A 23,830-nucleotide genomic window follows, 5' to 3' on the forward strand; every position below is an offset into this window, starting at 1 on the left:
TAAATAAATATAAAAAATTACATATTAGAAATATAAGTTAATTATTTAATAGAAATTTTATTTAATTTTGAAATTCTACTTAAATAATATTAAACAGGAGATAGGTACTATTTGACATGGACATTTCATTAATGTAATTTTGATGAAAATTAATGTAATTTATATTATTAAAATTTATGTGATAATATAATTAATTATTTGACATTGATATTTCATTTTGAAGTCATTTTGACTATTGAATTTTTTTATACAATCATGCATGATGCATCAATGACTTGTGCCATATAATAATATACATAGGACTTGAACCCTTGTTGTGTGGGGTTGTGAAGGAACGAATACGAACATTAGCATTTGGTCGATCGGAACCGTTAAAATGAAAGAATGTCATATTAATTTCACCATTATAAAATTTGATACAATTCGGGATTCATTTACTAGTTCATCAAAGCAAAACAATATAGCAACATCGCACGGCCGTAAATAGTTTACGTTGGATCTTAATATTATTTAATTAGAATTTGAAAATTAAATAAAATTTCTATTAAATAATTAACTTATATTTCTAATATGTAATTTTTTATATTTATTTAAACATAACCATATGAAAAGATTTTCCAAATAAAAGAAAAAAACTATCTGGATCGGTTTTATTGCTAAAAACCGATCCAGTTACTATCAGGATCGGTTTTTAGCAATAAAACCGATCCTGATACAAATTTTTTTTTTCAAAATTGGTTCTGTAAAAAAAAAAAAAAAAAAAAAAAAAAATCAGGGTCGGTTTTTTATAAAAAACCGATCCTAATAGTATCAGGATCGGTTTTTTATAAAAAACCGACCCTGATTTTTTTTATTTTTTTTTTATTTTTTTTTTTACAGAACCAATTTTGAAAAAAAAAAATTGTATCAGGATCGGTTTTTTTATAAAACCGATCCTGATAGTATCAGGATCAGTTGTTCTAAAAAACCGATACTAATAGTTAAACTATTAGGATCGGTTGTTTAGAACAACTGATCCTGATACTATCAGGATCGGTTTTTCTAAACAACCGATCCTAATAGTTTAACTATTAGGATCGGTTTTTTAGAACAACCGATCCAGATAGTATCAGGATCGGTTTTATAAAAAACCGATCCTGATAGTTCACAAATTAGGATCGGTTGACTAAAAAACCCGATCTAACTAGTTTTTAGGATCGGTTTTGTTCAGAAAACCGATCCAGATAGGTATTAGTATCGGTTGTTTCATATAACCGATCCAGATAGGCCGATCCTGATTCATGTTTTTCCACTAGTGATGGTTTTCTTTTCTTTTGTTTTTCTTTTTTTTTGCGTGTTAAAATCTATATGAGATCCAAGACGCAATCCATGTACAATCCGTACCTAACCTTTTTTTTAATATAAAAGTGGGATCAAGCGTACTGAGAAATCAGGAATTTTTTAGATCAGTGTTTTAAAATGCGATTTTGTTCATGCATGCGGAAGGCCACTGCATACCGCATATGCAGATTTTAAAATAAAAATTCACGTATATATATATATAGATGGGCTACGGTGAGTTGCGAAATAAAACGCGTTTCTACTTCACGCCGTATTTTTATTTTAAAAGTCCAAACGACTGATCTGAACCGTTAGATGTTTAATCCATATTGAAATGTGCTTGGAGACCAAATTTTACATTTTTTGGAATTTGTTTACTCTTTATTAAGCATTTTTGAAAATTGCTGTTTTGCTGTGAACAGTAAAAAACAGTAAAATTTTCTGGACCATCAGATCAGTGACTTTCAAAATTGCTTAATAAATAGTAAAAAAATTCCAAAAAATATAAAATTTGGTCTCCAAGCACATTTCAATATGGAGAATAAGATGAACGGTTCGGATTGACATTTTGAACTTTAAAATTGCAAAATATGAGCGTGAAGTAAAATAGTCGCTTTACTTCGTAACTCACCGTAGCCCACCTCTATATATATATATATATATATATATATATATTCATATTCATATATTTGAATTTATTTTCACATAATGACATAACCAATAATAGTTTTTTGACTTTTTTCACATAATATAATTTCTAGTTAATTATATTTCAAATTAAATTAAATTTTCTAGGGATTGAAGAGCTATATTTCGAAATATATATAGGTTGGATGAAGAAAAATTATATCTTTATAAAGAAATAAACAGAGCAATTCACAGACATAGGGATTTACGTGGTTTTGCCTATAGCACACTCCACGGAAACTCAACGCACCCAAATATATATTAGATTATAGAATTCTCATTACAACACACACACAGATATTTTGTTATATCTAAAAACGAAATAGAAAAGGCTCTCAAATAGGTGAAGAAAGGAGCCAAGAATAGAAACACAGGATAGGAAATAATGTATACAGGGAAATAACATAATGAGTAGAATCAAGATTGATTGTCCTTCCAAATTCCAGTAAAGAACAGCTAATACATTATGCAATACTATATCTATTTTTTCTGACAATTGCAGACAATAAAAAAAAAGGTAGTATTACTAAACATTCCGTCCTAACATTGACCGGAAAAGGGGTAAGAAATATTTTTCTATATATTCCTAACTTTGAACTTTGTGGTTTCTTGTTCTCTTATGAATGACAAATAAATTAGATTAAATTTTTTTTTTCCTATCTATTTTTCAAAAAGAAGCTCTTTTACCTAAAAAATAATTTAAATTAGAAATACAAGTATTAAAAAAAATCAAGAGAAGCATATTAAGACGTCAGCAATGATGTCAGCAATGATTCAGTCATCAGAGAAGTGTTAAACCCACACGTACTCTCATCCGCTATATAAACCTTTGTGCTTCCCTCCATCTCTGCCATTGCCACCGCCAATACATCCAACCCAAAAAATCTATCTGTTTCTCTTAACCCCTAGCTAGCTCTCTCTTTTTTTGAAAAACTAGCTACAATGGCAGCTCCAAGAAACGAGAAGAAAATAGCGCCGGAGGAGGAGCACCCCCGTAAGGCCTTTGGTCTGGCTGCTCATGACTCCTCAGGTGTTCTCTCTCCTTTCCCCTTTTCCAGAAGGTTCGTCATCTCTCTCTCCATGTTTCTCTCTAGATACATCTCATCTTTGATGTGTAATTCAAAATCAAATTAAATCTTTTTCGGATTTGAGCTCTCAGTATAATTTGTACTTGTTAATTTTGATTAAATACTCTCCTTACTTGTTGACTTGATAAACATATTGATTTCATCGAAAAATATTTTTGAACCATATAAAAAAAAAATGTTTTCTTTCTTATTTTCTTTCTTAGCATTGTTGTGGAAGACGTACAAATAAAGAATTGTGTTTTTGCGACTTTAACTTTGCAGCTTACCATGCTGCAGACAAAAATGAGAATCATCATGTCCCCACTCCTCACACGCCACACAGATAAACAGCAGAAAAATAGTTTACGGAAAGTCACAGTTGCATATTGCATTTAATTAGTCTTGCCTATGGGCTTGTATTAAAAAAGAAACTATTAGTAGTCTTTTTTTATTATTATTAATTACTACTTATCATCATTTAATTTAAGCTTTCTTAGTTAACCAACATTTCTCTAATTTATAATTTAACAGGAACAATGGAGACAATGACGTATCAATAAAGATATTATATTGTGGCATCTGTCATTCTGATCTCCACAGCTTGAAAAATGAATGGCAGAATTCCATCTACCCCATCGTTCCCGGGTAAATAAAATATAATAAATTAAGTTAATTTTTAAATATATAACTTATAATTTCATGACTCTTTCTTTTAACATCGTAGAACTTCCTTATTTTTACAGACACGAGATTGTAGGTGAAATCATTGAGGTTGGCTCTAATGTTAAGAATTTCAAAGTTGGGGACAAAGTGGGGGTGGGTTTCCTGGTCGACTCCTGCAACTCTTGCCAAAGCTGCACCACTGGCTTCGAAAACTACTGCCCGGGAATGATTCTTACCTACAATTCTGTGCACCCAGGAGATGGTACCATAACATACGGTGGCTATTCTGACATGGTAGTTGTGAACCAGGACTTTGTGATTCGCATCCCAGAGAGTCTTCCACTGGACAAGGCGGCCCCACTGCTCTGTGCTGGTATTACCGTTTACTCACCGATGAAGTATCATGGGCTTAACACGCCAGGACAGCACTTGGGAGTTGTGGGTCTCGGTGGTCTAGGCCACGTGGCTGTCAAATTTGGGAAGGCCTTTGGAATGAAGGTGACAGTTATCAGTTCCAGCCTGAGGAAAGAGAAGGAGGCGATCGAGAGGTTGGGTGCCGATGCCTTCTTGGTTAGTAGCAATGCCGAACAAATGAAGGTAATTATTATCTTTTTAATATATATATGACACATGTCTGATTTATTTTCCTGTGTAAATAATTGTGCAAAGAATAAAAATAAAGGAATGTTACTGATTCAATTCATTTGATCATGATCTTTTACTGCAATACTTTTAGGCTGCTATGGCTAGCATGGATGGAATAATTGACACTGTTTCTGCTACACATGCCATCCCGCCTCTACTAGCACTTCTCAAACCAAATGGCAAGATGATATTGGTCGGTGCACCCGACAAGCCCTTGGAGATCCCCGCCTTCGCTTTAATTTTTGGTAATTACATTTTTAGTTTTTATTCCTACAAATTAACTTCTTCAATTTACTGCCAACTTGTCATTTCAATTAGCATGCATGGTATTGGGTATATATGTTAAAGTTGTCTTTATATAAAATTTCCAATTTGTCTCTATTATTTAAGTTTACTTTTAATTAATTAGTCATATTTAATGTTAATAATAAAACATCTGTTGTACACTTGTATTGTTACAGGAGGGAAGACTCTGGCTGGAAGCATTATTGGAGGAATTAAGGATACACAAGAGATGATTGATTTTGCCGGAAAGCATAATGTAACAGCCGACATAGAATTGATCAGTGCTGATTATGTGAACAAGGCGATGGAGCGGCTTTCCAAGTCAGATGTCAGATACCGTTTTGTCATCGATATTGCCAAAACCTTGAAGTCAAATGTTTGATTTAGTTGTTCTTGCATTTGAAATGAAATAAAGAGTTGGAAGTGATGGCCTCAGTTATGTTATGGTACCAAATAGCAATGTTACATTTTTATATTACGATGAGTATGAGTTTGTTTTCTTTTATAATATTCTTGTAGTATGTTGAAATGTGCAGTTTTATTTGCAATTGTAATAATTAAGAATGAAAGATATGAAAAGAGGATGGAAGAATAAGGAATTGCTCGATGGTCTGACAATATATTTTCATGGATTCACTAAAACAAGTACCATTATATTTCCCTATCTGATACTCTAGAAACTATATAGAAATCATCTCTTTTTCTTTTATTTAGAAATTGTTGTTTGCAGTCCTAAGAATCAGGGCCCTATAAAGCCCAATAAGCAAGGCCCAATTGATATATATTTTTAGAACTCTCGGTTTCAGTTGTTTATAATTTTTACATCAAGTAATTTTCTACCTATTTAACAATAATATATATATTTTTTAAATATAAAAATGTGATGTCCAGACACAAGTGATGGACGGTTCAGATGCAATATCCCTTTCCTTATTTCCATTTAATTCCATTTCACTTTCCCTTTTATCTCTTTCTTTTTGGAGAAATTCCGAGAGCACTGCTCTGCTCTGCTGTAATTAAAAAAGTGAGCTGTTAAAATTAGTCAAAATAGGGTATGTATTGTTAACTTTTCTATTTGTTTTGAACTCAAGGCCTGGCCCATCTGGTCAACAAGAAAAGTTTTTCCATGAAGGAACGAACAATAAAAGGTTAGTTTAGTTTTGTATTCCGGTCTATATTAATAATTTTAATTTAGAGCTTGAAATTTAAACTTTGAGCCTGCTACTAGTTTAAAAGGCAATTAAACCATCTCTTAATTACAAAGAAGGGTAATAATAGTAATATTAATATGTGAAATTTAGATATATATACCCATCTCTTATGCAGTTATGCTTTATAGAAACTCTAGGGATACTTTTGTTATTTTTACATATTGTGTGGACTATTGTGTAACTTAGAAAGTTGGTAATAGAAAGGTGATGAGGCGTCACCGCGTCAGAGAGCACCTGATTCTCTGTACCCTCTTTTTCTAAAAACTCGCTTTCTTTCTTTCTCAATGGGTATCAGATCACTTCGATCCAACTTGATTAAGCTTTTTTTTCTTACCTCAATTAAGAAGAGAAGATATAGCTGGAAGTGAAATCTCCCAAAAACGCCAAAAGAAAAAACATCTGTGAAGTCGTTGAGTTGGCGGAACCGCTGATTCTTGCTGAAATTAGCAGAGTGATTGAAGTTAGCAAAATGCTGAAACTGAAGTGAAGTGCGGACCTGGAGAAAGAGGCTGTGCGGTACCTTAAGCAGGTGACATTCTCTAAATTTGTGTTTTAGAATTGAGAAGATGAGTTCAGAAATTACAGATGATAACCCTCGTCCGATCACTAGAACTGAAATTGGGTCTGGAAGCAGTACCAATTCTGCCCAGGTTGTGTACCATGGAGACCTAACATCTATTAAATTTAATGGATCAAATTATTTGGATTGGTCAAGAACTGTTATTATAGCATTACAAGGACGAAGACTGCTTGGGTATGTTAATGGAGAAATAAAAGCACCTACTGAAACATATGCAAAGTATTCTGATTGGAGGGCAACAGATTATGGTGTTAAGGCTGCCATAAACAATACTATGTTACCCGAGTTGGGAAGGAATTTTTTGCAAGTAGCAACTGCAAGGGACATGTGGTTAGCTATTGAAGCAACATATTCTCATAAAGGGAATGATGAAAGATTGTTTGAAATCAAAGATAGTATTCGAAAATGCACTCAAGGAAACCGTTCAGTGCAAGAGTACTACTCAGAACTTCAAGGATTATGGAATGAACTCAAGGCATGCGAAAAACCTTGCCCGAATTGTGTTGGAGCTGGAGAGAAAAACAAGGTGTTTGATTTTCTCATGGGATTAAATTCTGAATATGAAAGTGTGAGGAGTATGGTGTTTGCTCAACTATCTCTTCCACCAATTGGGTTAGTATATTATGCTGTCCAGGTTGAGGAAACAAGGAAACGAATGATGGAAGTATCTGTTGGTGAAGCTGAAAAGGTAGGAATGGTGGCAGAATATGGACCGATGAGAGGTCGAGGTAGAGGTTTTAACCAAGGAGGAAGAGGACGTGGTAGATCCTCAAGTGATCGTGACAAACTCAAGTGCTCTCATTGTGGCAAAATGAGGCACACCAAGGAAGAGTGTTGGGATATAGTTGGAAGACCACCTCATATTGGAATAGGTAAAAGGGCCTTCAATGCTGGAGAAGTTGCGCCTCAGACAATAGTAAGGCAAGGATACCAAGACTTGATGAGTTAATATTTATAATAATATTAATATGTGAAATTTAGAGATTTCCCCATCTAAATTGAAAAATTAGTTATTTCTCCATCTATAAATATACCCATTTCTGAATTTTAATACTTAAAAATATAATTAATAATACAAAGAAACTAAACAGACTATTTTGCCCTTAATCAAAATTAATTTTGTGTCGCTCTCTCCTTTTTTAAACTATAATTTATAATATCTAGCTTATCTTTTTATTTTAAATAAATGAAGTGGGAAAACTGGCCCACCCGCCACCTCCACCCCTAACTCCACTGCCTCCACCGCCACCACCATCAGAGCGACCACTGACAGCAGCACTCCTTACAAGACAACTAAATCAAAGATCCTCTTTGGGCCCTATGAGATAGACACCACTGTCACCACTGACCCCTCAATCACCGACCAATGGATCTGTGACACCCGTGCATCTCATCCCACCACTGATGGAAAGAAAATTGTGGTGGGCCTTGATTGCGAGTGGAAGCCCAACCGTGTCCGCCACCAAGACAACAAGATAGCACTTCTTCAACTCTGCATTGGGAACAGGTGCTTGATATTACAGTTGATTTACATGGACTCCGTTCCCGATTCACTCAAGGCATTTCTTCTTGATGAGATGATTATTTTTGTAGGTATGATTAAGACCAGGATGTTGGTTGTTTGAGATTGAGCAATTTTTATTTTTAAAGCCAATCAAAATTAGGTCAGTCTGATGGCTTGACATGATATGATAGATACAGCAAAACACACACAAAAAAATGCTGGTAAATTTGGCACAAAACACAAAAAGAATGTAACATAGGATTAGTAAAGTATACATAATGCAAGCACCCTATTTAGAATTTATTGAATAACTGTTGCTTTGCTAAAATTCCAGGTGTTGGGGTTGGTGGAGACTTGGCTAAACTAAGAGGTCACTACGGGCTCAAATGCACCAAGTCCATGGACCTACAAAAACCATGCAATGCATTTCTGGGAATAGAAACAAAGAAAAGCATGGGTCTGAAGGGTTATGCCCGAGAGGTTCTGGGTTTTGAATTGGAGAAACCGAAGAATGTAACTCTGAGCAACTGGGAGCAATGGAATTTGAAAGAGATGCAAATTTGTTATGCATGCCTTGATGCATTTATCTCCTATTTGCTGGGTTCCAAGGTTTTGGAGGCAATATCTGATTGATTTTTTTTTTCGGTTCATTTATTGCATTAGGACCTGATAGAAAATTTACTGTAGGATAGTAAGCTGAAGCTCTTTTGTGAATGATGAGACCTTCACTTTGGTTTCTGTTTCTAGTGATTAGTGAACTTGACTGAACAAGGAGACTTCATTCTCTCCAAAATTGAATATTTGATGAGGTTAAACATGTTTCATTTGATGGGCCCTATAAAGCCCAATAATATGTATTTTTTAAATATAAAATGTGATCTCCAAACACAAGTGATGGACGGTCCAGATGTAATATCCCTTATTTCCTTGTTTCCTTTTAACTCCATTTCACTTTCCTTTTATCTCGTTCTGGAGAAATCCCATGAGCACTGCTCAGCTGGAATTAAACAAGTGAGGTGTTAAAATTAGCTAAATTTTTTATTAATATTCAAAAAAATATTAAATTTCAGAATTTACACTCTGTTTGACAAGAGTTTGAAAACTGTCCAAATTGATTCTTTTTCAGAAAGTTAGCTAAATTTGCGGTTTTAAGGTTTTTTTTAATTAAAAACAGAAATTGTTATAATTTATTTATTTTTGTATTAAAATATTAGAAATATTTTATATATTTTATTTGAAAATAGATGAAATACTATATAATTTAATTTATTAGAAAGACTGCGGCAAATAATCTAGATCAATATTTTTCAGGCTAGATTTTTTTTTGCAGTTGTAAGAAAAATTAAAATATTTCTTTATGTGTTATTGAAAAAAATAAAAGTGTTTTGCATCCAATTTATTGATTTCGGTTCAAAAGTCACTTCTAAATAATTACAGAAATATTGTGATCCTTCTATTTTAAAAAAAAAACAAAAAATCTCTGACATTCTCTGACAGAGGAATACTTAAAAAAATTAATTTTTTTTTGTCATGAGAGAACTAAACAAATTGAGATTGATTGTAACCTAGTTCGTGAAATTCAAAGCAAAAGATATCTCCACTTACTTTGTTCCTACTGAACACCAAGTTACTCATATATTTTCAAAACCCTTGGGTCATGAAAGGTTTAATCTTTTGTTATTTGTGTTATTAGGCAAAAATCTCAGCTGGATATTATTAGATTACAAGAGCAACTATTTGCTGTACTTTTCTTATTTTTGTGTATAGAATATATGATAGGATTTATGTCTATATTTGACCAAATTGTAATAGTATATATGAATTCGTATCCGCTCAGGTTAACTGACTAAGTAGAATTGAATCTGACCGTCCAAAAATAGATTGGTACGGATCTCAAAGCACAAATAATCCTGCCCCCTCTTTCATCCCGAATCCCGACCTGCTGAGAGTAAATCTGAGCCGTCCGTTTCAATTGTGTTGAGTCAGGTACCTGGGAGAGGATACGGATCCATTATATATACAGAGAAGGTTGTAAACTTGTAATGCAAGATCCTTTTCATTCCCTTTTAACTTTTTCTCAGAAAGGATAGGATCGGGACTAGGGTTTGGCAAAGAACGGAGGAAAGAGAGAGAGAGAGAGAGAGAGGTTCTCGGGCTCGGGACTAGTAGGAGAGTATAATGCCGAGGACCCGTAAGCCTCCGGGCATGGACTCGGAGTTGAAGAAGTTGAAGGAACAAAAAGTGCTTTCCTTCTTGTCCGAGTCTTTCACGATGGCGGAATTTGCTCATCGTTGTCGTTCTTGTGATGTCGAAATCGAAATAAATCCCTTTGATGTATGGGAGGGACACGCGGAAGACGTGTACCTGGGTTGCATAGCCCGAGAAAAGGATTACTATCGCGTGAGTCACTTCCGCTCTTAAAAAGCTTATCAATTCATTTCTCAGTAGATATATTGATGAATATTTGGCTTTAATTATTTATTTATTTTTTAGTCTTCTATAGGCCTTACTTATAAATCTCCCGCAAAGGAGATTGATGACTTCGACGAAAAGGGATGGATCCTGCGCAGAAATCCGGGTCCTTATAACGACTACGAGCGCCTATATGTTGGGAACATTATAGTAATGACACTTAATTTCTCAACTCTTTCAGTTCCTATAGTATATATTATGTTTTAGAGGGTTCAAAATCAAAATGGAATATTCAATTTAGATTCCATTACTAATACTCCCTAGAATAGAATTGCTTGCTTGGTACTTGGTAGGGAGCAAATATGTTCCTTTGTGAACAAACCAACCATAAACATCTTTCCATCATAAACTTACTGTTCCCTTATAAATTAAGTATAAAACAAAACTGAAATGGAATAGCAAACGTCCATTTTGACCGAAACAGAATTCTAAAAGTCGTGCTATAATAGAATAATTAATTGTAGTAGAACAAGAAATATATAACTCTATATGTACGAGGAATATTAGCAATAAATACCATCCGTTTTCTGTTTACCTTTTTTTTCAGTTTTGCGATGGCGAGCTAATTGGTGAATATTACAATCTTTTCCTTTCTTATGACGCCGATCTTGCTTTGCGGAAATGTTACAAGCTGTTACGATCCTCAATTACGGTATATGCTCTCTACATTACCACATCTTTTGGAAATTTGTTTTTTTTGCTTGAAATACAATCAAGCCGATCGAGGGTTCTTTTTCTTTTATATTGTTAGGACATTGACTAGATTCAATGAATATTAATTAGTTTCTTACAAATATAATTCAATTGCTTTTCATGGTTCAGTGGGAAACAAGTTGGTCAGCTGCACGGAGAATAGCCAATGATGCTATAACGGAAACGGAACGCCAGCACATCGTACCTAATTTATTGACTAAGGTCATTAAGGTTCATCTCTTTTTCTTGTTTATATTTCTTTTCATCATCTACTTTGTGGAAATAATGTTCATTTGTCTGTCTCAGGAAACACTGAATTTGAAGATAAGTGAACAGGAGAAGAAAGAGCGGGTACCAATATATATTAAGGTCTTCCAGGAAGTTGTGAGAGAAAAGGTTCTGTTTTTCTATTTCTTTTATTCTATGCTTTTTTTCTGGGGCTTGATAATATTTAAGCTAATCGAATGAATGTACTTCCTTCCATCGATCTAGAGGGATTTCAAGGAAGTGATGATTGAAATTAAAGAGAATGATGCAGCCTCCTTCCCCCTTTACACTGATATAATCGAAGGCAAGCTCAGGAGAGGAGAAAACCTGGAATCTATGGGACTTAAATATGCTGTAAGCTTTTTTTGGTTATTCGTTATTTGTGTTTAATCCTTAACTGTAAGCTTTGTTACCTAATCTTTTCTTTTCAAGATTGATGATGTCGAGAAATACATCAATGCTGTTACCAAGGTATATTCTTCACCGTTTCATATGAACAAATTGTTCTGCCTGTAATTTTTATAATTAACTTTCTATTTTCTTTTTAATTTTCGTCGTAATGCAGGGTGAACAATCGGAGGAGGAGCTTATACCCAGATACTGTCGTGAGGTGATTTGAAAAATCTTTTGCATTTGTTTATAATTTTTGTTTTGAGAAATCTGCGATGAATGACACTGATTTGTTATCAGAACGACCTATCGGTGCATACATATGCTGACTACCTTGAAAAGAAGATTCAGATGGCTGTGAAGTTGCGTATCATAACAAATATAGGTTGGCATTGTTCAAAAACGCTTCTTGGATAATTCTTTATGGATTGGAAGTTTGTGTTTTCCTGATTTTACCTTCATTTTATTGTGCAGTAGGCAACAACAACAGCTGTCACAACAACAGTTGTTTGGTATTTCAGAATCATGCATTATGAGACTTGCTTCTAGAAATCGATGGTACTGACAGGTCCCGTCCATGTGACAGCTGCTGGTTTTCTTTTTGGGGTGGCTGGGTTAGGAAAGTAGGAGCTTAACAGTTTCTGTGGTTGGTACTGATTCAATGACCTGTTGGATGAATATGCAGTACAGTACAGTACAGTACAGTACAGGTGTTTCTTTAATTACTTTAGCTCATTATTTGGAACTGTATTCATTATCGATCGATCTTGTTTGAATGACTTAACTAGAAATGGATGGTACTGATAATATATACTCCTATTCTCAAAGAAATAGATGGAAATGTATTGTCATTTCACTTTTTAAGCATCTGTTATTATCTTCGGATCTTGTTTGAATGTTGTATCATTTTTTTGTAATTATCATTTTAGGTTAAAATATGTTCCAACTTGCTATGGTAATGGTATATATTTAAAGTAAAAGCAGTCATGTTAACAACTAACAACATTTTTTCGTCATATTACAACTTTTTAAAATAGAATTTTACTAGTAAAACAAATTGGCTTTTTAATAATCCTTTGCAATTAACTACACTTAAGAAGAAAGATAAAAAGTACTAAACTGAAGAGAGAAAAAAAATGTAAATGTGACTAGACCTTTTGTGCATTTGAAGGCTAGGTAATGGATCCATTTTATTATTATTTTTTTTTTTTTGAAGTAAGAAAATTAATGCATGTTTTGTTAACTGAAATATATACTTGCAACAAACGGTAAAATAAGTAAAAGACTCCCTCTGTACTAGATCTCTTTTTCGTAGTGTTATCAGAACTGGACTGGAAAAAACATATCTAGTCACCTGTCCGGTTCGGTTCGCATTAAGGATCGTTCTTGCAGTTGAACCGAAAAAACCATTAATTAACCGGTTTTTATAGAAAACCGCAAACAGCACTGCAACCCGCCATGAAATATTTTATTTCTTTTCGAGATCACGTCTGCTAATGGTGACCCGCCAGATAATAGTTGCGGCCCGCCAACCTCTCGATCCTTTTTTCCTTGTGAGTTGATCTCCAAATTTTTCCTAAAGAATTGAAAAAGTGTGTTTATCAATACTTTAAAAATTTATCAATGATCTAAAAATAACGAAATTGAGAAACTGTCAAATACACACTTGACCTAAGATTCACCCTTTCACCTCGATCACATATGAGTCACAGTTTCAATTTCTTGGACCTTATTCTCTCCGAAATAGAATATTTGATGAGGTTAAACATGTTTCATTTGATGGGCCCTATAAAGCCCAATAGGCAAGGCCCAATTTCTAATATTCTCGTCAGTCACTACGAAATAAAACATCTGATGAAGTTAAAGCATGTCTCATTAGATGGCCTTATAAAGCTCAATAAGTTAAACCCAATCTCTTCAGTCACTAGATTAAAACATGTCTCTTTAGATGGGCCTTATAAGCCCAATAAATTAAATCCAGTTCCTCATATTCAGGCCCAAAATAAGACATGAGATACATTCCTTCCCATGAAGTCTGAACTCTCTCTCTCTCTTTTCAAGCAGTATAACTTCTATCTTCTCTAGGGTTTTAGAAGCCTCTCTCCAGTCTACATCCCATCCCGCTTTAAACCCTAATCCCAAGCCGCCGCCTCCTCCAATGTCTACTACTCCGGTGAGTCGCGACACGGTGACCTCCTCTGTGGCGTCGCTGGGGAAGTGGATGCATGGCCGGAGCGCCGCCTCCAAACCACAGCTTCTCCTCGATGACCACGACGATTTCTTCGTGCTCCTCCTTTCTCTCCGTCAGATCCCCTCCAACTGCCGAACCAACCCTTTCTTCCTTTCCATTCCCCACCCAATCTTTCCTCTCTCCGATCCCACTCTAAGCCCATCTGTTTTTCTCATAATTGATGATCGCGCTGCTGATTCCCCTCCCCCTTCGAAGTTTCTAGAGGAGGCTAAGGAATGCAACCTCCCCATTTCTGAGGTGATTGGCATTTCCACTCTCCGCACTGATTATCGCGCCTTTGAGTCTCGCCGGAAGTTGTGTGGATCCCACGACCTGTTCCTGGCCGACAAAAAGATCCTTCCTTTGCTGCCACGTCTTCTAGGTAAAAGTTTCTTTCAGAAAAAGAAGAATCCTTTACCGGTCAATTTCTCGAGGGTGGGTTGGAAGGATCAGATAAAGAGGATTCTTAATTCGACCTTCTTTTACCTCAGATCGGGTACATGCTGTGCAATTAGGGTTGGGAGGCTTGCCATGGAGGTTGAACAAGTAGTAGACAATGTAATGGCAGCTATTGACGAGGCAGTAGAGAAAATACCGAAGAAATGGGGAAATGTGAGGTCTTTGAATTTGAAGGCAGTTGATTCAGTGGCTTTGCCAATTTATCAGGCTGTGCCAGAAATCGGATTGAAAATTGAGATTGGTGAGAGAGAGGATTCAGGTGCTGAGGAAGTTTTAGATGGAGATGAAGTGGTTGAAGAGAAGAATGAGAAGAATGAGAAGAAGAAGAAAAAGAAGAAGAAAGGAGTTCCTTTGGGTGGTGAAGAGTTGGTTAAAGGAGATGGTGAAGATGAAGGAGAGGAAGAGAAGAATAAAAAGAGGAAAAAAAGGTCAAAGGAAGAAGGCACTGGAGGTGAGATAGAGGTGGTTATTAAGAAGAAGAAGAAAGCCGGGACTGGAGGTGATGTAGAGGCGAAGCTCGAAACGGAGGCGAAGAAGACCAAGAAGAAGAAAAATAGGCAAGAGAATATTGAGACTGAAGTGATAAACAGCGCGAAAACAAAAACAAAGAAGGCGAAAAAAATAGGTAATGTTGATAGTTTAAAACTATCGAATGAAATTGTCGAAAAGATTGAAAGGGAAGAGAAAAGAAAGGGGAAGAATTCTGAGGCTGTCAAGGAGGTCAAAAAGGGGAGAAAAAATAAGAGCAAGGTGTAAGATGAGATTAGTAGAGATGTATTTTTATGGCTTAAGACATTTCATATTTGCCATTTGTTAGGCATTAAATTTTGATAATTAGTTTTGTGTTATGGTTTCATTTTCTATAAATTAGTATTGTTTTGTGTTATGAAACTGTCAATTAGCTGCCAGATGGACCATCTGAAATGGAATGAATCTCAACCATTCATTTAAGCTGGTCTTATAGTCTGAATTGTCACAATAAATAATGCACAATAATCAACAGAAAAAAAAAATCACTTGTAGTAAATTCAGAGCAATTTCTATCACTTGCTCCCCATAAAGAAAAAAACAATGAATGATTTCATTGTTCAATGAAAGCAATAGAGGTAGCAGATGAGAAACAGTTGAGACTTGAGACTGATGTCAACAAAGAAGAAAAGAAGAAAAATCTCGGTTAAATAGATAAGCTGATTGTGCTGCTTTAAAATAGGTTTAATTGGGCTGTATCTTTGTTTTCATAATATTATTATATGGGAATATGCGGCAATATGAAACTTTATGGGACATGGAAAAATGAGAATGGAAAATATTAATTTGTCAATTCTAAAGTTGATGAATTTTTTTTTCATACTTTGTTATGTTTTATATTTTTATTTTCAAAGTCAAAACTTTAAATTTAAACTGCTCAAAATGATATTTATATTAAAATATACTTGAAAACCAATATTTATAAATTTTAAAATTTTTTTACTATTTTATTAGATAGGTACAAAATTATTGTTTTTTAATGATTAAGAAATAATGATTTTGTACTTATCTTAAAAAATAGTAAAAGATTTTCACAAATTATAAAATTTGGTCTTCAAGTATATTTTAGTATGAATATTATGTTGAGTGGTTTAGATTGATAGTTTGAACTTAGGAAACAAATACATTAAATATGAAGCATAATGAGATATGAAAGAGATGAGGTGTTGGAACCCTCTTTATTAAATAATTAGATAGGTTGATCTCAAACATTTACTTAAAAAAATTTGCATTTGCACTAGGTAGTATTCTTTGTAAAGATCAAAATTGAAAATCAAGAACTTAATTCACAAAATACAGTTTTTTCTTTTAATTTGATTCGAGTGGTTCATTGGAAAGCAACAAATAACCATCATTTTTTTTTCTTAAAAAAGGGCATAAATGTCCGTTTGGATTAGCAAAATAAGTGTCAAAATTATGACTTTGCATTTTTAGTTTTTTGTTTCATTTGAGATTTTGAACATTAAATATGATGGATTTTTATTTAAAAACACTATCAAAGTATATCGCCATTTCTACGAGAATTTGATCAGGGGACTTTTGAAAATTGGAATATAAGTGACAATCTTCAATCTTGTCATTAGAATGAGAGTAATTTTCAATACATCATATTTTGTTTTGAGAAAAAAATAATATAACATAATTATTAGATCAAATTATGAATCACCCAAAAAAATAAATGAAGCAATTTAAAAAAAAAAAAAAAAAAAAAAAAACTCATACGTTACTTTATATAAAAACTTTTCAATCCGTTACATAGACGCTGCACGGAAGGTGACACTATAAATCCGATAAGAAAACAAAAGCCAGCTCACCGACTTTCTAGTAATCTAGTTCCAAGGCCATTCATGGGGTAAGGATATTAACAGGGTAGATTTTACTCAATGCAGCGCACGAACACTATAAATTGCTGTTTTGATTCTATAATCAGTGCACTGCATGAAGCTAAAATTACTGTGTTAAATTGTTTACCCAATTCACGCCGAGTTTTTTTGAAAATACCCAAATTTATTAATATTTTATTATAAATAACCAGATGTTTGACAAAATTATATTTTTACCTAAACCGTAAGGAAATTTTACGGTTTGGATTAAAAATTCAAACCGTAAGATTTCCTTACGGTTTGGAAAAAAAAAATTTCCAAACAGTAAGATTTCCTTACGGTTTGGAAATTTGTTTTTGCTTCTTTTTTTTTTTTGGCCCAACTTTGCACCTCTGATTAACATATCAAAACACCTTCAAAAATCATGAAAATTTACCGACATGCACTCTTGACTTCATATAACAAGACTGAAGTTTCATACAAAATCTCAAAACAGATCGTGAGATATCGGCTCTCAAAAATTGCCCGAACTGCTGAAAGAGTACTTCTGAGCCCAAATTTGCACCTCTAATTAACATATGAAAACACCTTCAAAAATCATGAAAATTTACCGACATGCACTCTTGACTTCATATAACAAGACTGTGAAGTTTCATACAAAATCTCAAAACAGATCATGAGATATCGGCTCTCAAAAATTGCCCGAACTGCTGAAAGAGTACTTCTGAGCCCAAATTTGTACCTCTAATTAACATATCAAAACACCTTCAAAAATCATGAAAATTTACCGACATGCATTCTTGACTTCATAGAACAAGGCTGTGAAGTTTCATAGAAAATCACAAAACATATCGTGAGATATCGGCTCTCAAAAATTGCCCGAACTGTTGAAAGAGTGCTTCTGAGCCCAAATTTGCACCTCTGATTAACATATCAAAACACCTTCAAAAATCATGAAAATTTATCGACATGCATTCTTGACTTCATAGAACAAGATTGTGAAGTTTCATAGAAAATCACAAAACATATCGTGAGATATCGGCTCTCAAAAATTGCCCGAACTGCTGAAGGAGTGCTTCTGAGCCCAAATTTGCACCTCTGATTAACATATCAAAACACCTTCAAAAATCATGAAAATTTACTGACATGAATTTTTGAAGTCAAGAATGCATTACAAAACTGAGACACCAGAGTTTGGAAATTCAGTTAAAACTAATTTTGAGATAATAAAAGCATTACAAAACTGTATGCCGAATGTTTTAGGTAATTCTGTTAGACTTGTTTTCAGAAAGCTGTGAACTATTTGCTACTTTGCAACTTACTGTTTCTCTTTTATTCATGGTAATCTAAAAAAAGACAATACATGCCTGTAACCGGTGCTGAAAATAATTAACCTTAAAAATTGAATGATAAAGGACACAAAGTAAAGGAATTCAAATATATATAGAGTGCAGAGTAACAAGGTGCTGTTGAATAAAACTTCGTAGGAAATCATAAAAAAAAAAAAAAACAACAACAACAAGACAGACAAGATAGAACACTAAAAGGAATGACAATTGACAAACAAGGAAGAAAAAAAAAAGATAAAAAAATAACTCCTTCCTAACATACATGGTAACGCCACTTTTCTCTTGTTCATTTTATAAGCCCCGAATAGTACTGTGAAATTTAAGCATCATTAACTTGGGGGGTATTTGTAGGAATAAACTGCATAGAAAGATTGTACACATGTAAGAACTACAAGTATCAATGCAGCGATGAGAGAAATTATTGCCCACGGACTGCTAAAGTAATCACGAATCAATTTTGCTCGATGCTTGTGCCAGCTTGATTCACTGTATCTGTTCACTGCCGTGTATAATTCCGTCAAATAATGATCTCTCCCCCAAGAACCACCTTCGGTGACCTGGTTGAGGAAATCAGCCAACTCCGCTTCACTGCCTAGCCAGTTCTCAATGATTCCGTGCTCTTGTAATATTGTCACATCATATGGTGTGTTCACTAGATTATCCAAAATTGCTACAAACCTTGTAAAGGGTGAGTGCTCTTTGCCATATTTGGAATGTTCGAATGCCATAAGGTTTGCGAAAATAGGCTTAGTGCCTTCGTTGATTTCTAGTCTAGGGATTTTCAAGACACCATATTCAAATGATATGTCGAGCATATGTTTCGGGTTGCTCTTTAGTGCGAATTTCATGCCCTTTTGTTTGAGCTCAGTGGCAGAAGGGATCACCATCGAGGATATATTCCTGGTAGAATTCGGCAATGATACTGACAGGCTTTGTGAATTCGAACGAGAAAATCTTCTTGTGAACAAACCTTTGATTCTATTGGTGCCGAACATTCTGGTAAGATCAAATGATTTGGAACTCAATACAACTGCTTTCTCTGGGATGGGCACTAAAGAGTGGTAACACAGATGGACCAAATGATGAATTTCAGCTGGAGGGTCTGGAATTTTGGAGATTATGGAGTCTAGGGAGTCTAGGGAGTCTAGGGTTTGAATTTGGGACAAAAGAATATAAGCAATTAATTTAACAAAAACCATTCTATCTCGTTCTTTATTTAAATTACCAATATCGTACAACTTATCAATTATAAAGAAGGGAATTTGGTTCTCTAGAAGTAGCAACTCATGCGGTATGAAAAAAGAATTCCAGCCAATCTCATCAAAAGACATGGAATTGTATTCTAAAGTTTTTAAAGACATGGAATTGTTTTCTAAAATTTTTGAAAAGTACTCGAGCACAAAACATCCGTCAAGCAGCATCATCTTGACAAATGCGTTGCTGTCAAGATCATCAAACGTCTCATTATAACACCTTCGTGTTCTCGTTTCTAACAACTTCATCTCTGATATACAGAGATTCAAATTTAGGTGGTCCTCACGGGATAAGAAATCCTGCAAGAACCGCCCTTTTTGTTCCTCCAAGGCTCGGAGGTGCTTTTGACCATGGTGGAATGGGCCGATGGAGACGGCAGAGGGCTTGAAGAAATTTTTCTTGCTTTCTGAAATGTTATGTGGTGTGCGAAAGATTGTAAAGTTCTTCGCCTCGTCCGTATTGGCCCATGTGTCGAGTTCATGTTGCACAGAGGCTTCAAGTTGCATTGATTCTGATGACAGAGGAGTGGTTTCGAGATCTAAAACTATCTGGATTTTTTCCATTAATATTTTTTTGGTGAATGGAAGAGTTTTGATTGAACTTGAACACAACGACCTTGATCATTTGTGTTTATATTGATCATTAGTACGTCTACTTCTTTTAATATTGATTACAGGACATGCATGTTGCTAAGAATAATTTAATCTATATTTATCATTATTTTATGACCCTCAAAGAAATCGTTGAACTTGAACAAAACGATCTTTATAACGCTGAGCTGGAAGATAGGACCTTCACACCAGCTCTCTTCTAATTATTGTGCATACATAACCTTGAGCCTTCATGCATAAGAGAATAAAAATGCTTCTTTTCAACATTGCCCTTGCATTATTGAAAACTCTTTCCTGCAATAAATTAGGTCTAACAGTGAGCCACGTAATGCTCAAGGAATGCAGAGAAAGTCAAGTCTGGAACTAAATGTCATAATTAACTATTTTTTTTTCTTAACTAGTGTATGGAGAATGTGGTTCTGGAACTAAATTTCTTCTTTTAATATTGTTTACAGGACATGCATGTTGCTAAGAATAATTTAGTCTATATTTATCATTATTTTATGACCCTCAAAGAAATCGTTGAACTTGAACAAAACGATCTTTATCACGCTGAGCTGGAAGATAGGACCTTCACACCAGCTCTCTTCTAATTGTTGTGCATACATAACCTTGAGCCTTCATGCATAAGAGAATAAAAATGCTTCTTTTCAACATTGCCCTTGCATTATTGAAAACTCTTTCCTGAAATAAATTAGGTCTAACAGTGAGCCACGTAATGCTCAAGGAATGCAGAGAAAGTCAAGTCTGGAACTAAATTTCATAACTATTTTTTTTTCTTAACTAGTGTATGGAGAATGTGGTTCTGGAACTAAATTTCTACTTTTATTATTGATTACAGGACACCTTTCTGATGTTGCTATGAATAATTTAATCTATATTTATCATTATTTTATAACCCTCAAAGAAATGGTTCAATAATTATGACCTGCACTGGAACTAGATGCCTCCGAGTAGGCCTGTTATCTCAATCAAAAATAAATAAAAAATTAACCTTCGAAGTGTATTTGATGGTAAACACACCAAAAAACAATACAAAATTTCAACTATCCAATGTTATGTTTTGGATTGTATGACATATTAGGTCCCTGAATATCGGTACTATAATTCTTAGGTTTTCTGTGCCTGATTTGAAAGGGGTGCATCACTACGCATGTTGGTCGGTTTTGTTATCCATCTTTTCTCGGTATAGGAATGGTGCACCTTTCTTTTCTTTTTTTTTGAAAAGCATGGTAGTAGCTACCAGCAGGAATGGTACACCTTTCAATCGATTAATTCCTATGTAAACATAAATAAACCCTGACCTGATCTAAAAAATGAATTGTCAACAACAGAATCTATGGTGAAGTTCGAGGCCCAACAAGAAGCACATCCATATATACCAGAAAAAACTGATACTAAGCATTGACATCCAACTTGACAAGTCTTTGTAAGATATTGTTTAATTGCCTTTTAGTACTGGTACCAGGCAAGTGTTATTTTGAAGCACTAAATTTAAAGTATTTAAATTAGACTGAAATACATATTACAAAAGGTGTGGAACTAAACAAATCTCAATATACTGGTACCTTTTCTTGTTCCCTCCTTTACCAAAAAACTTGCCTCGTTGTCCAGATGGACCGGACCTTGCGTTTAAAAGGAAATAGAAAAATTAACAATACATACCTACAAACTAAAAAAACAAAATACATACATAAATAACAAAAAGCCTTAATTAGAGCAGAAAACTACAAGTATTCCCTCAAGAAACATTCTGTCATCTGACCTGCAGTAACATAATATTTAGTTACAGATGGTAACCATCCGATGTATTTGAGAGTATTATGTTACCTGAGAGTATAGGGCATTATTTTTTCCCCTCTTGTCATGTACATGCACATACACGTATCCTCCAATCATGACTGACCAAGTGATAAGATTTCTCTCGGGAATTTTGTCAAACACCTTCCGTGCATCCTCCTAGCTCCCGACATATTCTCTTAACAGGTTGCGGGTCAGGTTGTGCAAATTAATTCTTGTTTTTATTTTCTTTAGAATGAGTATTTGTTGTACTCTCAAAAGATGTAAAACTATATATGTATTATTTTCTCTCCAAATTCTTTATATAATTAAGTATTTACCATCTAAAATTTTAATAGCACACATATTTACCCAATTTTAATGACGGCACGAAGCATGTAGAATGGCCACTAACTAACTAACTGTTGTGCCATCGACCCAATTGGCATCAGCTTTCCTTCGCTTCTCAGCACATGTTCTGACGTACGAACCAATCCATGCTATGCATAGTTTTTTTTTTTGATAAAAGTGGTTCAAAGACCACCAGTTTCATTAGAAACTAATTGTTCATACAAAAATATGCCGTAAGGCAGATACAAACCAACTGATTGCACCATTTTCTAAACAACAAAGTATGGTTTTTAGGCAACCAGAAGGTAGACAAAAGCTAGCTAAGCACCAAATAGTCTGAGGAATTTCATACAAAACAGTAACTAAAGGGAATTAACAGTTGATATGCTAATAGAAGTAGTAGCTAGTCAGCTATTGAGGAGCTGGCATGAGATGAATTGGCAGTTGGATTAGAGGAAAGCATATAGGCTGCATCTATGGCATCAAATTCTGCTCTGTCTCTAAGGTAGTTTGAGAGATCTGACCCCTCTAACCCAAGAAAGGGATCTTCCTCAGAATCCCAAGAGTTGTTGTCCCCTGTGGAGGTATCGGTCTCCGAGAGTATTATAATTGAGCATGCCTGATACAAATTGGTGACATCCATTGATAAAATCATGGTTAGTTTAAAAAAAGTTTCATCATTATTTGATTTACACCAGAAAGAGGTAAGTGCTATAATCTGGGATCCTAGAGAAGCTAAGGTAGGAACTGCAGCATTATTAAAGCATACTTTATTTCTATTTAGCCAAACTACTCATAATGTGGCTACTCTTATTAATTCAATGAGAAGTTTATCTTTTAGGGGAATATGAGCATCTAGTATTCATAGATCAGCTATAGTGACACAGTCAAAAGTAAAATTATTGTATGTAGCTATCCAGGACCAAATTGAAGAGATAACATGACAGGTGACAAATAAGTGGTCAATGATTTCATTTTCATTACAAAAATGACAGGTTTGGTTTCCAGTCCAACCCTTCTTGGCTAGGTTATCTTTTGTTAGGATTTTGCATGCCCTCTTTGACTAACCACATAAAAAAATTTATCTCATAACTCACTCTAAAGAAAAAGCTACACAAAAGAACAAGAGATAAAAAAACAAGGAAGCGTCTAATTGTCCACAGACTTTTGTCCACCATTTGTCCACAGCTTTAACTTGCGCGAATACTGTAAAATTACTTTTATATGCTTTATAATTATACAATATATCACATAAAATGTATCAGTTAAAAATAAAACATCCAGCAACTATTTGAAGTGGTCCCATGATAGTTATAAACACATTGCAACTTGCACAATAGGACAAAAAAATTTGTAATTTCAAAAATTACAGTTATAGAAAATTATTGGCAGTTAGTGTTAGTTATTAACAATTATTTTGACAAAAAACATGATAAAAAGACAAAATTAAATTTTCCGATTTTTTTTGTTGAATTCACACAAATAAATCATCAAAACAATGAATACTACAAAATTGACCACTTTAACTATAAAAATAATATGTACAAACTATAAAATTATAGACATGCAAAATTCACAGATGAAAACGATAAAGTAAAATGTTGAAAAATATCAATTTTCAATACTATAAAAATCTCAAGTTAAACTGTGAAATGAAAAGAT

At 34.3% G+C, this 23,830-nt stretch overlaps 4 protein-coding genes across 5 annotated transcripts; 3 read left to right on the plus strand and 1 right to left on the minus strand.

Annotated features, from left to right (window-relative positions):
* The first annotated feature begins 2,841 nt into the window (after positions 1 to 2,841).
* LOC144563015 (putative cinnamyl alcohol dehydrogenase 5) lies at positions 2,842 to 5,266 on the plus strand. Its single transcript, XM_078312390.1, has 5 exons — positions 2,842 to 3,068; positions 3,606 to 3,719; positions 3,818 to 4,334; positions 4,474 to 4,627; positions 4,844 to 5,266. The coding sequence occupies exons 1-5, from the start codon at positions 2,950 to 2,952 to the stop codon at positions 5,047 to 5,049; spliced, it is 1,110 nt and encodes a 369-aa protein (XP_078168516.1). The 5' UTR covers positions 2,842 to 2,949; the 3' UTR covers positions 5,050 to 5,266.
* Positions 5,267 to 10,066: 4,800 nt separating this feature from the next.
* On the plus strand, positions 10,067 to 12,594 carry LOC144563364 (uncharacterized). Of its 2 annotated transcripts, none has more exons than XM_078312829.1 (10): positions 10,067 to 10,362; positions 10,456 to 10,584; positions 10,982 to 11,086; positions 11,257 to 11,358; positions 11,434 to 11,523; positions 11,620 to 11,748; positions 11,827 to 11,865; positions 11,960 to 12,004; positions 12,085 to 12,169; positions 12,259 to 12,594. In XM_078312829.1, the coding sequence occupies exons 1-10, from the start codon at positions 10,141 to 10,143 to the stop codon at positions 12,318 to 12,320; spliced, it is 1,008 nt and encodes a 335-aa protein (XP_078168955.1). In that variant the 5' UTR covers positions 10,067 to 10,140; the 3' UTR covers positions 12,321 to 12,594. The 2 variants fall into 2 exon arrangements, with proteins under 2 accessions (XP_078168955.1, XP_078168956.1); XM_078312830.1 differs by having other exon boundaries at positions 12,262 to 12,594.
* LOC144563363 (uncharacterized) lies at positions 10,641 to 15,364 on the plus strand. The gene is made up of 2 exons (XM_078312828.1): positions 10,641 to 10,644; positions 13,881 to 15,364. The coding sequence occupies exon 2, from the start codon at positions 13,943 to 13,945 to the stop codon at positions 15,227 to 15,229; it is 1,287 nt and encodes a 428-aa protein (XP_078168954.1). The 5' UTR covers positions 10,641 to 10,644; positions 13,881 to 13,942; the 3' UTR covers positions 15,230 to 15,364.
* A 2,892-nt stretch (positions 15,365 to 18,256) lies between these two features.
* On the minus strand, positions 18,257 to 19,933 carry LOC144563628 (UPF0481 protein At3g47200-like). Its single transcript, XM_078313110.1, has one exon. It carries the CDS (start codon positions 19,931 to 19,933, stop codon positions 18,503 to 18,505), a length of 1,431 nt encoding a protein of 476 aa, XP_078169236.1. The 3' UTR covers positions 18,257 to 18,502.
* Between the last annotated feature and the right edge of the window lie 3,897 nt (positions 19,934 to 23,830).

The sequence above is a fragment of the Carex rostrata genome, chromosome 12, assembly GCF_964058835.1.
Source record: "Carex rostrata chromosome 12, lpCarRost1.2, whole genome shotgun sequence".
Lineage (NCBI taxonomy): Eukaryota > Viridiplantae > Streptophyta > Magnoliopsida > Poales > Cyperaceae > Carex > Carex rostrata.

Coding starts and splice junctions, on each gene's coding strand:
- LOC144563364 (XM_078312829.1), top strand. CDS start 10,141: ATGCCGAGGACCCGTAAGCCTCCGGGCATGGACTCGGAGTTGAAGAAG. Junction 12,005..12,084: donor TACCCAGATACTGTCGTGAG/GTGATTTGAAAA, acceptor ATTTGTTATCAG/AACGACCTATCGGTGCATAC. Junction 12,170..12,258: donor GCGTATCATAACAAATATAG/GTTGGCATTGTT, acceptor TTTATTGTGCAG/TAGGCAACAACAACAGCTGT.
- LOC144563015 (XM_078312390.1), top strand. CDS start 2,950: ATGGCAGCTCCAAGAAACGAGAAGAAAATAGCGCCGGAGGAGGAGCAC. Junction 3,069..3,605: donor CCTTTCCCCTTTTCCAGAAG/GTTCGTCATCTC, acceptor ATAATTTAACAG/GAACAATGGAGACAATGACG. Junction 4,335..4,473: donor GCAATGCCGAACAAATGAAG/GTAATTATTATC, acceptor CAATACTTTTAG/GCTGCTATGGCTAGCATGGA.
- LOC144563363 (XM_078312828.1), top strand. CDS start 13,943: ATGTCTACTACTCCGGTGAGTCGCGACACGGTGACCTCCTCTGTGGCG.
- LOC144563628 (XM_078313110.1), bottom strand. CDS start 19,933: ATGCAACTTGAAGCCTCTGTGCAACATGAACTCGACACATGGGCCAAT.